Source organism: Aotus nancymaae, unplaced genomic scaffold (genome assembly GCF_030222135.1).
Source record: "Aotus nancymaae isolate 86718 unplaced genomic scaffold, 86718_ANA_hifiasm-v0.15.2.pri h1tg000016l, whole genome shotgun sequence".
NCBI lineage: Eukaryota > Metazoa > Chordata > Mammalia > Primates > Aotidae > Aotus > Aotus nancymaae.
Window position 1 is genome coordinate 63,273,813 of NW_026988428.1, and position 14,944 is coordinate 63,288,756.

The following is a 14,944-nucleotide window of genomic DNA, read 5'->3' on the forward strand; positions in this document are numbered from 1 at the left end:
ATGTAAATAATTGACAAAGTTTTCAAACTTGTTGATAAAATATTGATTTTGACTGAGCTGTATCTGAGGAGCCTCAGAGAAACAGCAAATACTTTTTTCAGTGTTGCCGATATTAAGAAAATGATTTTGCAATATACACACGTGTTATTTCGGGTAATGGTAAATGCTTACTGAAGCTCTTTCAGTTGAATTTGTGTAAATCTAGTCATGGTGCTCATTCCAAAGTGAGGTTTATCTAGACAGATTTTAATGTAAGTCTTTTTTAAAATGAATAATCGCTCCCAATTTATTATATGTGTGGGTGTGTCTGTGTGTCCACCCACTTTTATGGCTATATATTCAAGAATTCAGAAACTTTTTAAAGTTCGAAGCTGAAGTTTAAAGAGTTGATTGCTCTTTAAAGCAAGGAATGCCTGTGAAACTGTCACCTCTTGGAAAGCACTCTCCAGTGTTTTGTGGCTCCAGATTGTGTGGCAAGGCATGACCGATGAGTAAAAGATAAAATTCTTGTGCTGATCTGTGACAGAAACACCATCGTATTGTTCTTAGTTCATTGACTTTTAGAATAAAGCTGATTGCAGCAATTCATACATATTGTTATGAAAACACACTTATGGATGAAAATGCTTACCATCATCAGTTTTTCTCTAAGCGAGGCTTCTTCCTTTCCCAGGCAGTACATGGTGCTGGTCCCCTCCCTGCTCCACACTGAGACACCTGAGAAGGGCTGTGTCATTCTGAGCCACCTGAACGAGACAGTGACTCTCAGTGCTTCATTGGAGTCTGCCAGGGGAAACAGGAGCCTCTTCACTGACCTGGTGGCGGAGAAGGACTTATTCCAATGTGTCTCCTTCACTGTGAGTGCTACAGTGCCAGCTGGCAGTCTCTGCTTGATACGTTTTATTGAGTTCTATATGTCATGGTGAGGAGTTCTGGTGTGCAATCCAGAGGAATAACTTTAAGAATGTAGTTAGGACTTCAGAAATGACTAAAAACAGTAAATTTTCAACTATTAAGGAACAAAGCATTTTTCTTTTACCAGAGTAAGGAAGAAATACATTTCTTAATTTTGTTCCTAAATAATAATCCTGTTGCCCACAAAAAATTTTGTGACTTAGAGGAGTTTTCTAGTCTTGATTGTCTCTTTAAGGATGGGGCTGGACATTGCCTAGAAATAGATCAGATGAAAATTTCATGATTAAAAAAGCTTTGCATGCAACATAATTTTTTGTGTGTGCAGGATACTCTAAGCAAACAGTTAGTACCTCTTTAAAGCTGCCTAACTTGGGATGCTCAGCTTCTATGTTCTCCCGTATTTTTTCAAAGTTGCTTCTCTCCATTCCTTCTGAATACATATATTCAGTTAAAAGGCATCTAATTTAATAACTAGAGCTCTAGGTGAACTCCATGGAGATCTGGTTTCTAATGATGGCTGCTCTTACTGATACAGTTCCTTTATCTCATGTTAATAGTTTCACTCTTGTGTCTGGAGAAATATTCATACCTTCCTGCTCCTTGCTGAAGCTGAAGGAGAGATAGGAAATAACAATGACTGAAGAATGCAGAGGGAGAAGACTGCACAGTTCCTCAGTAGTAAACACTCCTTTGCTTTTTAGCTCCCAAGGATCTCAGCCTCATCAGAGGTGGCGTTCCTTAGCATCCAGATAAAGGGGCCTACACAAGATTTCAGGAAGAGGAACACAGTTCTGGTAAAGAACACCCAAAGTTTGGTCTTTGTCCAGACAGACAAACCCATCTATAAACCAGGACAGACAGGTATGTAGGGAAATTCCACCGGTTGGGCCAACACTGAGAAGGAAGGGTCACCTGAGCCTCCAAAGTCTCCATTATCCTAGCCCCATAGCCTTCTGTCTTCTTACCCAAATTACCTGCTTTATTGTGTCTGAATCTTATTAGAGAACTACTTTTTCAGTAAGATTCCGTGTTGTCTCTGTGGATGAAAATTTTCGCCCTCAAAATGAACTGGTAAGCATCCAATATCTATAATTTGGGTAGGTGGGGGTGGCAGGTAGAGTGAGAAAACTCATCCAGAGTGAGGTAGAAAGGTACAAAAAAGCAAGGGGGTGAAAGACACTTGTTTTTGAACTTGGCTCCAGCCCCAGCACAGATTTGCAGTCTTATACAACAGAAAATTAAGGGACAACAGATGAGGAAGTTCTTTCTCTTATAACAGTAGTTAATCAGTCTGGCAATAGCAACATGTATTGCTCTGAACACACTGCATTAAGAATAATGAAGAAGCATAAAAGAGGTGCTATTCATATTCATACTTTCAATGAATTTATGATTAAAAAAGCAACAAAGAATTATACTTTTCTGAATATATAGGTATACACAATAGAATATATTATAATTTTATTATATAATCTATACACATAGTATAGCATCTATTATACACAAAGATTTTTTATGCTAATTGAATTTCGCTCTTTTCAACTCACCTTCAATATTAACGAAAAGGAACAAAGCTGCTTTTAACAGATAGAAAATAGACAATGTTAAAATTAGAAGAAATATTCTTGGTTTACTTTCAACCAAATAATTCTGGGAATTTTCTTTCTGTTAGTTTTAAATCATAATGACTTATAACTCTATTAATATTTATTTCTTAATTTATGAAAGTAATCAGTTGGTCATACTATTCACTAGGAGAATTTTAGTATCCAAATAATATTCATATTTAAAGATTCAATAATATAATTCACCCATAATAATTTTCAGGATCAATAATATCATTCACCAATAATAATTTTCAGGAAAATGGCAGCACATAATAATTGTGGAATATATTGTTTATGCTCATCCTGGAACTATTGAATAATTTCTCTGAGATTTTTTCAATTCTGTGATGTTTCTTGTTGAATTTAGCTACAGATAAGATTCTTCCTCAGTAAGGTGTTTGATCACAAGTCTGAAATTGTAGCCTTTGCTGGAATTCTAATCACATATTTTCTTTCCTTTTATCATATAGATTCCACTGATATACCTTGAGGTAAGTATCAGAAAAAGTATCTTATAAGGAAATTAGTACTTTTAGAGAGTAGGAGGTTCTGATAATATTTCAGATGGATGAACTACTCTAAAAACTTACAGATCCGAATTCCTCCTACTCCCAGTTGTCAGGTTGATTGTATTTTCTCTTTCTTCTGTATTTGTCTTTCCTGAGGCAATGCCAATTATCACCCTCAAAATCATTTGAGATGCTCAAGGACTATTGTGACTAAATGATTACTCCCCACGCTTCTTGTTTACCTTCAGAATCCAAGAAGAAATCGAGTTGCACAATGGCAGAGTCTCAAGCTAGAGGGTGGCCTCAATCAATTGTCATTTCCCCTCTCATCAGAACCCATTCAGGGCTCCTACAAGGTGGTGGTACACACAGAATCAGGTGGAAGGATAGAGCACCCCTTCACCGTGGAGGAATTTGGTATGGATTATGGAAGATGAAAAGACATGACGTTTTGATTGCTAGAGTGTGAGCTCCCTTAGATCCCTTGAATTTCCCATAGGTATGTTGAACTTGCAGTAGAGTCAAACATACCTGCTTTGAAGACTATTAGGATTAGCTAATCAGCTACTGAACTTGCTGATTTTCAGTAGCAAATTATGCTTTGCCAAGTATGAAACTTCTTGTTTCAGTGAAACCACCGTCATTTGTTAGTGTCACTGAGATCTGCTGTGCTCAAGAGGTCAGTTAGATTCTGCATGAACTGATAAACCTTACCATCTTAAAGTTGATACATTGAAAAATAAATCTAACATTCAGGGTATCATTTTGGGAAAAATTATTGATACACTGAAATTATTCGTATTTCCAATAAATGTTTACCACCTTCTTTATTCATTTTATCTCTACTAACAGTGCTTTCCAAGTTTGAGGTCGAAATTCAGCTGCCAAAGATAATCAGTATCATGGATGAAAAAGTGAACATAACAGTATGTGGAAAGTGAGTTATAATGTTTTTATGTATAATTTTATATTTTGCCTCAATTCTGAGTGGTTTTGTAGGTACAAAATTATACATTTGTTTTCCCTTTGCACTTTTGTAATATTACTCCATTGGCTTCTCTTTGTTTAATGACTTATCATTAAAATTTTCAAGTACACAAAAGAATAGAAACACCCATAATTATGATTTAATGATAAACATCTTGCCACATTGTTTTGTTATATATTTTGCTTTAACATTTTAGGATAAGTCACAAAGATCATGATATTTGCTTCTATATGCAGCAGGATGTACCTCTAAAATAGAGAGACATTTTTCCACTTACCATGATCACACTGACCAAAATTAGTTTTCCAAAACTACTTCCAAGTTTAAAGTCAAGTATCTTCAATTTTCCTAACAATTGTCTCATAAAGCTGGGTGTTCACACACTGATTTTGAATATTATGACTCCTAAGTACCTTCTTTATCCAAATGCTCTGCAGTGGAAATTTTCAATTGTGTGCAAAAATTAGCAGAGTATTAAAATATAATTTCATGTACCTATCACCTATTTTTAAAATTTGCCAGGTTCTTTTTGCCCCATTTCCTCCCCTATGTAGTTTTTAGCTCTAATACTTTAAAAAGAGCCATAGGAAGCTATAAATATCTTAAAGGTTTTAAATCTATAACCTTTTTTTAATGACATTTCACTGAAGATCATTATTTGGCCTCTAAATGTCTCGCTTGCTGAATCCGCCTGCTTGTTTCCTCATGGAACATTGAATTAATTATGCCTCAGCTTTCCTCTGGGCAACTTTAAGAGGATACATTGAATGTTTTACATTGATCTTTTGTCATAGAACAATTGTTTAATAACCAGAAATAGTGCAGTGATAGAACAAATTGTTTAATAATCTGAAATACTCTCTCCCCAGATTTTCATACTCCAGGCAATTTCACTTTCTCCTTTTCTTCATATGTGTACCATAAATACTAATCCTCTATTGAGGAAAGAGGATGAGCTGATACGATGGACCAAAAATGTGACAGGGAAGCCTAAATCTCACAGGTCACAATTACTGGGCAAAGCCAATAATTAGGATTTTATAGGAGTGATTTAAACCTAATATAAATGATCCAGTGACTGATGTCATGATTAGGAAGGGTACTAGACCCAGAATCGGCAGTGATGAGTGTGCATCCCCTACCAGAACTTACTGTTTTAACTCGGCATTCTGCTGCTTCTCTGAACCTCTATCCCTTAAGCGGTAGACAGAGGGCATGAACTTGACCCATGAGGGTCCTTTCCACTGTTGCCCTCTGTGATTACGGATTCCTCTTACAGTTCCTTTTAACCTGGAGAAGCAAAACTGATTGCCTACAAGCAGTCCCAGAGAAAGCATGCAGGGTAAAGAAATATGCCAGCCTAGATATTATATGCCAGAAACACCAAAACGCCTAGGCCTCTGCCTCATTTCAGCCTCAGAGCAATGGCCAAGCAGTTACGTGTCTAACTTGATAGTGCCCTGTTGCAGATGTCTACATCTTGGAGAGGGGTTTCAGAAAAAGCTCTTTTGATTCTCTTTTTATTTAAAGTGATTTCAGAGGCATTTGCAAAGAGAAAAGAAAACTAATGTCCCAAGCAAAATTATTGTTTATTATTCTATTACCTATCTTCTAATGAGAGAAAGAACTAATATAACACGTGCACACACATATCCCCACAAATTATTTTCTTTTTACATGCCTCATGGTGTTCCTCGGCCTCTTTTTCTCCCTTTCTCCCCTCTCTTCTCTGTGCATGTGTGTAAAAGTGCACTTGTTTTTTTGTGTGTGTGCATTTTGTGTTAATTTGCTTAGTTATTATGTACTTATTTTTATTCAGTTTGTCATCTAAATTTGCTCACATAGTATACAGAATAAGCTTTGATATTATTAAAGCAAAATAAAAAAGAATGATAGAAAATAAATAGATTAGAAGGAAGAAAACATTTTTTTAAGTGACAGAGTCTCTCACCCAGGCTGGAGTGCAGTGGAGCAATCTTAGCTCACTGTAGCCTCACACTCCTGGGCTCATGTGAATCTCCTGCCTAAACCTCCTAAGTAGCTAGGACTGCAGGTGTGTGTCACCATACCGGCTAATCTTTTTAAAAATGTTGTAGAGACTGGGTCCTGCTGTGTTACCCATGCTAGTCGGGAAATTTCAGCCTCAAGCGATCCTTCTTGGCTTCCCAAAGCATTGGGGTTGCACGCATGAGTCACTGCACCTAGACAAATGGAAAAAAAATTAATTCCAAAGAAAATGTGGTGGTACAGTGCAGTCAAGTTTCAAAGGTTTTAATGGATAATATTTCTTGAGAGAGACATTTTCCAGGCAAGTTTCTACTTAGTGGGTGCCCAGATGACAGATGTGTAGGGAACTGACTGGTAGTGGAAAATGCAAATAGCCATTCTCAATTCCCTATTTATTTCTCATATGCCAGATACACCTATGGGAAGCCTGTCCCAGGACTTGCAACTGTGAGCCTGTGTAGAAAATATTTTCCTGTTTCTTATTGTGCTATCAAGGAAATCTGTGAGGAATTCAGTCAACAGGTTAGTATGTGGTATTCTCTCTCAATGCTATCACTTTTACAAACAGTGAGACACTCCTTTTTATGAACTAGAAAGGGTATCAGGACAAGCTCGTCCCAAAATATCCGCAACCAAAAAAGGAATTTCTGTTCTTAGTCAACAAGATTCTCCTTTGGATGACTAACTTTGGAGGTTACAAAGCAGATATGAGCATTGAGTTATTGAAGGTCAATTAACATGCTTACCGAAAAAAAAAAAAAAGTTTTCTTGTCATTATAGAGAGAATAGCAGATTTAGTGACTATTGGTCTTAATCGGTATGATATTTATTAGTTTTGGTATTTTTCTCAGCTCAACAGCAATGGCTGCATCACCCAACAAGTACAAGCAAACATGCTCCAGATTAAAAATACAGGTTTTGAAATGAAGCTCCGAGTGGAAGCCAGGATCAGAGAAGAGGGAACAGGTGTGAGTACTGAATGAATATGGAAATATAACAATAAACATTAATTTACTTCCCATAACAAAATAAGGGTCATTTGTAGGAAAGAAATTTTAGAACTAAAGTAACTTCTAAAAGTACTGACTTTTTATATTTTTTAGATGTGGTAGTCACTGCAAATGGGATCAGTGAAATCACAAACGTTGCATCCAAACTCATATTCGTGAAAGTGGATTCACACTTTAGACGAGGAATCCCCTTTTTTGGACAGGTAGGATATGTTTTAATTCACAGGTAAGCAAACTGTCCAGATGCACCTAAGCCCAGGGTACAGTGTTGTAGCCTACATTTGGTTAGTATTACCAGTTAATTAATATGACCAAAACCGTGAAAGCAAGGAGAAATACTTTCCTTTCTAAATATCACTGATGAAATGTACAGACACACACTAAACTATTATGAGAATCAGAGATCTATTTTAATATGTAGCTAATAAAGATACTTAATGTAATGTGACTTAGTTATTATATCAAATTTCTTCTGTCATTCAGTTTAGAATAAATGATATTTCTGTCATGACTCAGCCAGCATCAGAAGTTTCAGAGTTTATAACATTTATGGCTTTCTGTGTCCTTTTTTCGTCTGTTATTCTCTTCAGACATAAGTAAATAAGTCTTTAATTTTAGGCATAGGTATTAAAATAGTGTGCCTTTCATGGTCATTATTATTGTATTGTTTATATGTTTAATGTATATATTTTAACAATAACAAAACAAATAAAATATTAATTTTATTCACATAAATAATTTTACCAGTTTTATAATTAGTAAATAAGACATTCAGCTAGACATAGTGGCTCATGTTTATAATCCCAGCACTTTGGGAGGCCAGGGTTGGAGATGGGGTGGGGAGGATCGCCTGAGGCCAGGAGTTCTAGCTCAGCCCTGGCAACATAGTGAGACTTTGCCTCTACAAAAAAAAAAAAAAAAATAGAGCAGGATGGTGGCATGCACCTGTAGTCCCAGCTACTTGGGAAGTTGAGGCTGGAGGATCCCTTGAGCTCAGAACTTTGATGCTGCTCTGACCTATAATGGCACCATTGCACTCCAGCCTGGGAAACAGAGAAATACCTGTTATGGAAGAAAAGAAAAGAAGAAAAGGAAAGGGGACAGGAAAAGGCAGAGAAGAAAAACAGGGAAGAAGGGAAGGGAAGAGAAGGGGAAGGATGGGGAAGGGAGGGGAGGGGAGGGCAGGACAGGGAAGGGCAGGGAAGGGAAGGGAAAGGAAGGGAAGGGAAGGGAAGGGAAAAAACTTTCTCGTGTGGGTTTTTTTAGGTGGTTTGTTGTAGGAGATAATAATAATGTTATTAACTAATGTTTATGGAATAATTATCATATACCAAATATCTTCTAATGTATTTTTATTATTTAAATTTTTTTTTAAATTGATACATCATAGTATCAGTTTGGGGGAGTACATGTGATTATTTAATACATTCAAATAATTTGTGAAGAACTAATCAGTATAATTGAGATATTCATCACCCTAAATATTTGTCCTTTTTCTGTTAAAAGTTCAAATGATTCTCTTCTGGCTATTTTTAAATCACAGCAGATTATTGAAAACTATAGTCACCCTACTCCTCTTACGTATTTTAAAATAATTATTTAATCTTCAATACTACCATATGAAGGAGGCAATATACTTTGATCCACCTCTTAATGAAGGTGGAAAACTGAAGCACAGAGAAGTTAAGTGACTTTTTTAGCTGCTAGAGTAGAGTTCAGTATGCAGTCAAGCATTCCAGCCTCCATCTATGCAAAAAGGGAAAAACAGCCAGTTTAAATTCATTTCTGTTTTTCTAACTCTAGGTGCATATTAAGTGGCATGTTGTAGTTATTAAAAGCCTCCCTGACTCTAACGGAAATACTCCAAAGTTTCATAGATAAGCTATGTAGGAATGAGGATTCAAATAGGAGGAAACATTCTGCAGTAAATATGAAGGTTTGCTGGGGTGTTTTAGGTGGGGGAGAGGTTGTTGTTCTAGTTATAGCAGCAAAAGCATTTGTTCACGTGACTTCAGTCCTCTCTGGGTGTTAACCACATCAACTGTCAAGTACTTGTCTTCTTTAGGTGCTTCTGGTGGATGGGAAAGGTGCGCCCATCCCCAATAAACTCATCTTCATCTCTGCGAATGAAGCCAATTATCACTTTAATACAACCACCAATGAACAGGGTCTTGTACAGTTTTCAATCGATACTACTAATATCTTGGCTAGTAATCTTTTTGTCACGGTAAGTATGGAAAGACAAACCTCTGAGGTCAAAAGGAAATATTAAGAACAATGACATATTCAGAAGTGAAGAAACACACAGATTGCATTTAAGAGTAAGAAATGAGAACATATCTAGCTTTGAGGTTATAAATTTGCAGATAATAGAATTTCATGAAAAATCATAAAGGCATTAGAAAGACGCTATGGGGGAGGCAGGTGGATCACAAGGTCGAGAGATCGAGACCATCCTGGCCAACATGGTGAAATCCTGTCTCTACTAAAAAAAATACAAAAATTAGCTGGGCGTGGTGGCGCGTGCCTGTAGTCCCAGCTACTTGGGAGGCTGAGGCAGGAAAATTGCTTGAACCCAGGAGGTGGAGGTGGAAGTGAGCCGAGATCATGCCACTGCACTCCAACCTGGCACCTGGCAACAGAGCGAGACTCTGTCTCAAAAAAAAAAAAAGAAAAAAAAAAGAAAAGGCACTACAGAATTGCCTTATCATTTCACTATCATTATCTGTAACATTTTATATATTATGAAAAAAATCTTATTTGATTTGGGTCTTGAACAATATCAGCTGCTTCAGTAATTCATGTAATTTGTTTTATGTTATTTTTTCCATGTGTACTTAGAAATTTTGTAAAGTGATCACACACACACACACACACAACAATACACACTGTCTAATGATGATGATGGAAACATTTCTGTAGCTAAAGAGTTTTCATGCTTGTTATCTCAGACAAGGAAGTGACAAAAGACCACAATTTATGGATTTCATGTAGATAAATAACAGAAATTATTTCTGTTTCTTAGAGTGTTCACTTGTTAATTCAGTTTAAAGATATGTAATGACGTTTAGTGTTTTCTATGTGATAGACACTTGCTCTCCCTAGGATTTAAAAGGTGAATAGTGTCCCTACACTTTCAAAGTTCCTACTTTCATAGAGTTAACAGATCTGTGAATTATTAGTATGATGTGCTTACATGCAAAAGGTTTTTTTTTTAAATAGGAACTTTATTATGAGAGCAAATAGAAGAGTCCATAACGTACGCCTAATAAATTTAGGAAAAAATAAGTGCACTCTGAAGAAAAACTAAGGAGCAGTTACCACAAGGGAAATGGATAGAATTGTGTGCTAAACAATATATGCAAGGCTTAAAGTTTCAGAAACCACATAGGTCTCAAAGATTGGAAGTCACAATAATGACAAGAGGCATAAATGCTAATTTACTAAGGATTACTATAAACAATTTTGAAGCCCTTAAGGTAATAGAATGTTATATTAATATAAAACCTAATTTTAAACAAGCCAATTTATGAGGTAATTCTAATACCTGAAAAATCCCATTTCCGCTTGTTGGAGTTATTTATCATTCTCACTGGGACGTCATCTTTCTTCTAGTTCTGAGGGGCAGAAGGAAAATGTCAAAGTAGTAATGAGTTAGCAGAATCAGGGCAAAAGAGAGAAATTTATGGATGATTTCCTTTTCTTTGAATGTTGGGAGGCTGAAAATTCATTTATTTCACTGTCAACCAGTATGAGGGAGAGCTGTAGTGTATTTTAGAGTGGAAGACACAGTTTTAACTATCCATTTTGGTGAGAAGCTAAGGCGAAGAATCTCAAGACAATATTCTTACTTTGTTTTTGTGTTTGCTCAGGTTTCCACTGAGCATCCCAGCTTTTGTTTCCCCTATTCATGGATAGCAGAAGTCCACCAGCATGCTCAGCACACTGCAAGTCATGTTTTCTCCTTAAGTGGGAGTTACGTTGACCTGGAGCCTGTGGCTGGTACTCTGCCCTGCGGCCACACACAGACTATCAGGGCACACTATATGCTGAAGAGACAGGCCATGGGAGAGCTGTCGGAGTTGAGTTTCCATTACCTGGTAAGAATGAAGCCATGGAATACAATTGCAGCTTGTCAGTAGGCAAAAGTGATCAATAGGCTCAGGAACGTCAATAAACTACTTGCACACAGCCATGTTGCATTCTTGTTGTGCGTCCTTCATTTTGTGAGTTTTCACGAGGTTGATTCTCTCCAGCAGAGACTTGACAACTGAAAGTGAGTCATGTGGGGATAGGATGCTGAGATCTGTGTCCAGCTCAAGAAAAGTTCTTTACCGTTTTTCATTTCAGATCATGGCTAAAGGAGGCATAGTCAGATCTGGAACCCACACTCTGCCTGTGGAGTCAGGAGACAGTGAGTATCCTCAGGTTCATCTCTCCTTGCTTCCCTCACACATCCTTACCCTTCCCTCAGTGACAGTTCACCAATGGGGAAATCATTTCTATCACTTCTTCACAACAAGGAGGACACCCAGGAAAATACTCTTCTTGTGACTCTTTGGCATTTTAAAATTCAACACTCAACAGATAAATTTTGTTTTCTACTCCGTATCAGTCACTCTGCTAAAGCACACTATTTTTTTCACTTTAGCTTGTTTCTTCTAACAGTAAAATTAAAATCTTTTTAAAATCTAAGCTTCCTTCTATTCATCTCCACCCCTAATAAAATGTACATTGATTATGTTAATATTGCAGAGAAGAGCAGAGTAATTATCATGGGAAATGGGAGGGAAGAAAGGTGCTAGATTTTTTTTTTTTTCTGTGCCAGACCATGAGTACTTTATACATGAAATCGGATTCCCTTCAAGAATAAAATGGGGACTAAGGAACCAAGATTGTTTTCCATTCTAAGTCAAATAATGTAGAGGTTAAACCACTGAAAAGAGAACCCATGAACATTTTTGTAATTAAGCTAAACTAAGGCAAACATTTTACCAATTTTCACTGCACCCCTGAGCTAAACTTAATAACCATTAGATTTGCTCCATGCCTAATATTTTCTCTTTTTGTGTTTTCTCTTCCTGCTAAGCTGGAAAAACAAAATATCCATTTTTAATTTTTATTTTTCAATTTTGAAAATTGAAACAATTTTGAGAAGTTTGAAATATACAAGCTATTAATCAGTACTCTAATAATTAATGATTATTTTAATTAAGCATTAAAGACTGCTGCCAGTCTTTAATGAATATTGGTTTTTCCTACTACTAGTGTAGAGACATTTAGATATGGAGACTGGACCCCAATGTATACATTGTTCCCCTCAATTCTTGTTGAATAATTTTCTTCTAATACTGCTATATGTATCACGTTCACAGCAATAATCGAAGGTTTTAAAATATTTATTTTTTTCTTTTCTAATATTTCAACTTGAATTTTCTTCATAAAAGGAAGAGCCTGTGTAACAATCTCTATATAGTAAAATGAGGAATAGTTACTTAATTATTTACTTTGTGAAGATGCCACAACATTTTATTGAAAGTAACTGAGTCAATCAGAAAAAATTTCTCTATATAGCTAATTACATCAATTGTTTCATCAAAAAACAATGTTAACCACATATTTTAATACTTATTAATTACTGACTTACTTTCCACAGAAGAATTGTTGAAAGCCCCTACACCTCTAAGATACGAGAAAGAATTTTGTTCACAATTTGCCTAAATTCATATTTTTAAAACTTTTCAAATTGTCCAAGTTGAGCTTCCTCATATTGTTTTCTTTTTACACTATTCTTCATACTATCCAAATTATTATTCCTGAACTATTTGTCTGTTTAATTGCCAGAGTTCAGATTTTAAATAATGAAGCCTTCTCAAATTTTACTATTTATTTTTATTTTTATTTTTAATCTTTTATTTTAGGTTTGTAGGATACATATGCAGGTTTGTCATATAGGTAAACTCGTGTCACAGGGATTGTTCAGATTATTTCATTACCCAGGTTCTAAGCCTAGTACTCAGTAGTTATTTTTTCTGATCTTCTTCTTCCACCCGCCCTCCATCCTCCAGTAGGCCTCAGTGTCTTCTGCTCTCCCTCCTCCCACCTTCCACCCTCAGATACGCCCCACTGTGTGTTGTTCTCCTCTTTGTAGCCATATATTCTCATCATTTAGCTCCCACTTATAACTGAGACTGTGCAGTATTTGGTTTTCTGTTCCTGCATTATTTTGCTAAGAGTAATAGCTTCTAGCTCCATCTATGTTCCTGCAAAGGCCATGATAGTGTACTTTTTATGGCTGCATAGTTCCATGGTGTATATGTACCACATTTTCTTTATCCGGTCTTCCACTGATGGGCATTTATGTTGATTCCATGTCTTTGCTATTGTGAATAGGGTTGCAATGAACGTAAGTGTGCATGTGTCTTTATGACAGAACAATTTCTATTCTTTGGGAATATACTCAGTACCAAAATTCTTGACTCGAATGATAGTTCTGTTTTTAGCTCTTTGAGGAATTGCCACACTGCTTTCCACACTGGCTGAACTAATTTACACTCCCACCAGCAGTGTATAAGCATTCCCTTTTCTCCACAACCTTGCCAATATCTATTATTTTTTGACTTTTAATGATAGCCATTCTGACTGATGTGAGATGATATCTCATTGAGGTTTTGATTTGCATTTCTCTAATATTCAGTCGTATTTAGCTTTTTTCATTTGCTTGTTGGCCATATGTATATCTTCTTTTGAAAAGTGTTTATTCATGTCATTTGCCCACTTTTTAATGTGGTGGTTTGTTTTTTCCTTGCAAATTTGTTTAAATTTCATAGATGGTGGATACTAGACCTTTATCGGATGCATAGTTTGCAAGAGTTTTCTCTCATTCTCTAAGTTGTCTGTTTACTCTATGGATAGTTTCTTTGGCTGTGCAAAAGAAGCTCATTAGGTTAATTAGATACCATTTGCCAATTTCTGCTTTTGTTGCAATTGCTTTAAGCCTTTTCTTCATGAAATTGTCTCAGTTCCTATGTCCAGAATGGTATTGTCTAGGTTGTTTTCCAGAGTTTGTATACTTTTTGGGTTTACATTTCAGTCTTTAACCCATCTTGCGTTGATTTTTGTATATTGTATAAGGAAGGGGTCCAGTGTCAATCTTCTGCCTATGGCTAACCAGTTATCTCAGCATCATTTATTGAATAGGGAGTCCTTTCTTTATGTTTCTCAGCTTTCTTGAAGATCAGATGGTTGTAGGTGTGCAGTATTATTTCTGGTCTCTGTATTCTGTCCCATTGATCTGTGTGTCTGTTTTTGTACCAGTACCATGATGTTTTGGTAACTGTAGCCCTTTAGTTTAGTTTGAAGTTGGGTAGCATGATGCATCCTCCTTTGTTCTTTTTGCTTAGGATTGCCTAGGCTATTTGGTCTTTTTGTTAGTTCTATATGAATTTTAAAATAGTTTTTTCTAGGTCTGTGAAGGATGCCATTGGTCATTTGATAGGAATAGTGTTGAAACTATATGTTGCTTTGGGCAGTATGACCATTTTCATGATACTTATTCTTCCTATCCATGAGTATGGAATATTTTTCCATTCGTTTGTGTCATCTCTGATTTCTTTGAGCAGTGTTTTATAATTCTCATTATAGAGATCTTTTGCCTCCCTGGTTAGCTGTATTTCTAAGTATTTTATTCTTTGTGTGACAGTTGTGAATGGAATTGTATTCCTGATTTGGCTGTTGGCTTGGCTGTTGTTGGTACAGGAATGCTAGTAATTTTTGTACATGATTTTGTATCCTGAAATTTTGCTAACGTCATTTCTCAGCTTAAGGAGCTTTGGGGCCGAGACTATAGTGTTTTCTAGATACAGAATCATGTCATCTGCAAACACAGATAGTTTGACTTCATTTCTT

At 36.2% G+C, this 14,944-nt stretch overlaps 1 protein-coding gene across 5 annotated transcripts in view; it reads left to right on the forward strand.

The window, feature by feature from the left end:
* The window catches only part of PZP (PZP alpha-2-macroglobulin like), a 68,062-nt gene that overhangs the window by 3,652 nt on the left and 49,466 nt on the right, over positions 1 to 14,944 (forward strand). For 3 of the 5 annotated variants that reach the window (XM_064377446.1, XM_064377449.1, XM_064377450.1), the window contains exons 2-13: positions 674 to 857; positions 1,617 to 1,776; positions 1,934 to 1,986; positions 2,993 to 3,013; positions 3,280 to 3,448; positions 3,884 to 3,968; positions 6,437 to 6,548; positions 6,878 to 6,992; positions 7,130 to 7,239; positions 9,102 to 9,263; positions 10,909 to 11,136; positions 11,387 to 11,450. In XM_064377446.1, the coding sequence (XP_064233516.1) occupies positions 674 to 857; positions 1,617 to 1,776; positions 1,934 to 1,986; positions 2,993 to 3,013; positions 3,280 to 3,448; positions 3,884 to 3,968; positions 6,437 to 6,548; positions 6,878 to 6,992; positions 7,130 to 7,239; positions 9,102 to 9,263; positions 10,909 to 11,136; positions 11,387 to 11,450 (1,463 nt within the window). Of the gene's footprint in view, positions 1 to 234; positions 252 to 673; positions 858 to 1,616; positions 1,777 to 1,933; positions 1,987 to 2,992; positions 3,014 to 3,279; positions 3,449 to 3,883; positions 3,969 to 6,436; positions 6,549 to 6,877; positions 6,993 to 7,129; positions 7,240 to 9,101; positions 9,264 to 10,908; positions 11,137 to 11,386; positions 11,451 to 14,944 lie in introns of those variants that run through there. The other 2 variants (XM_064377447.1, XM_064377448.1) reach the window with 2 other exon arrangements.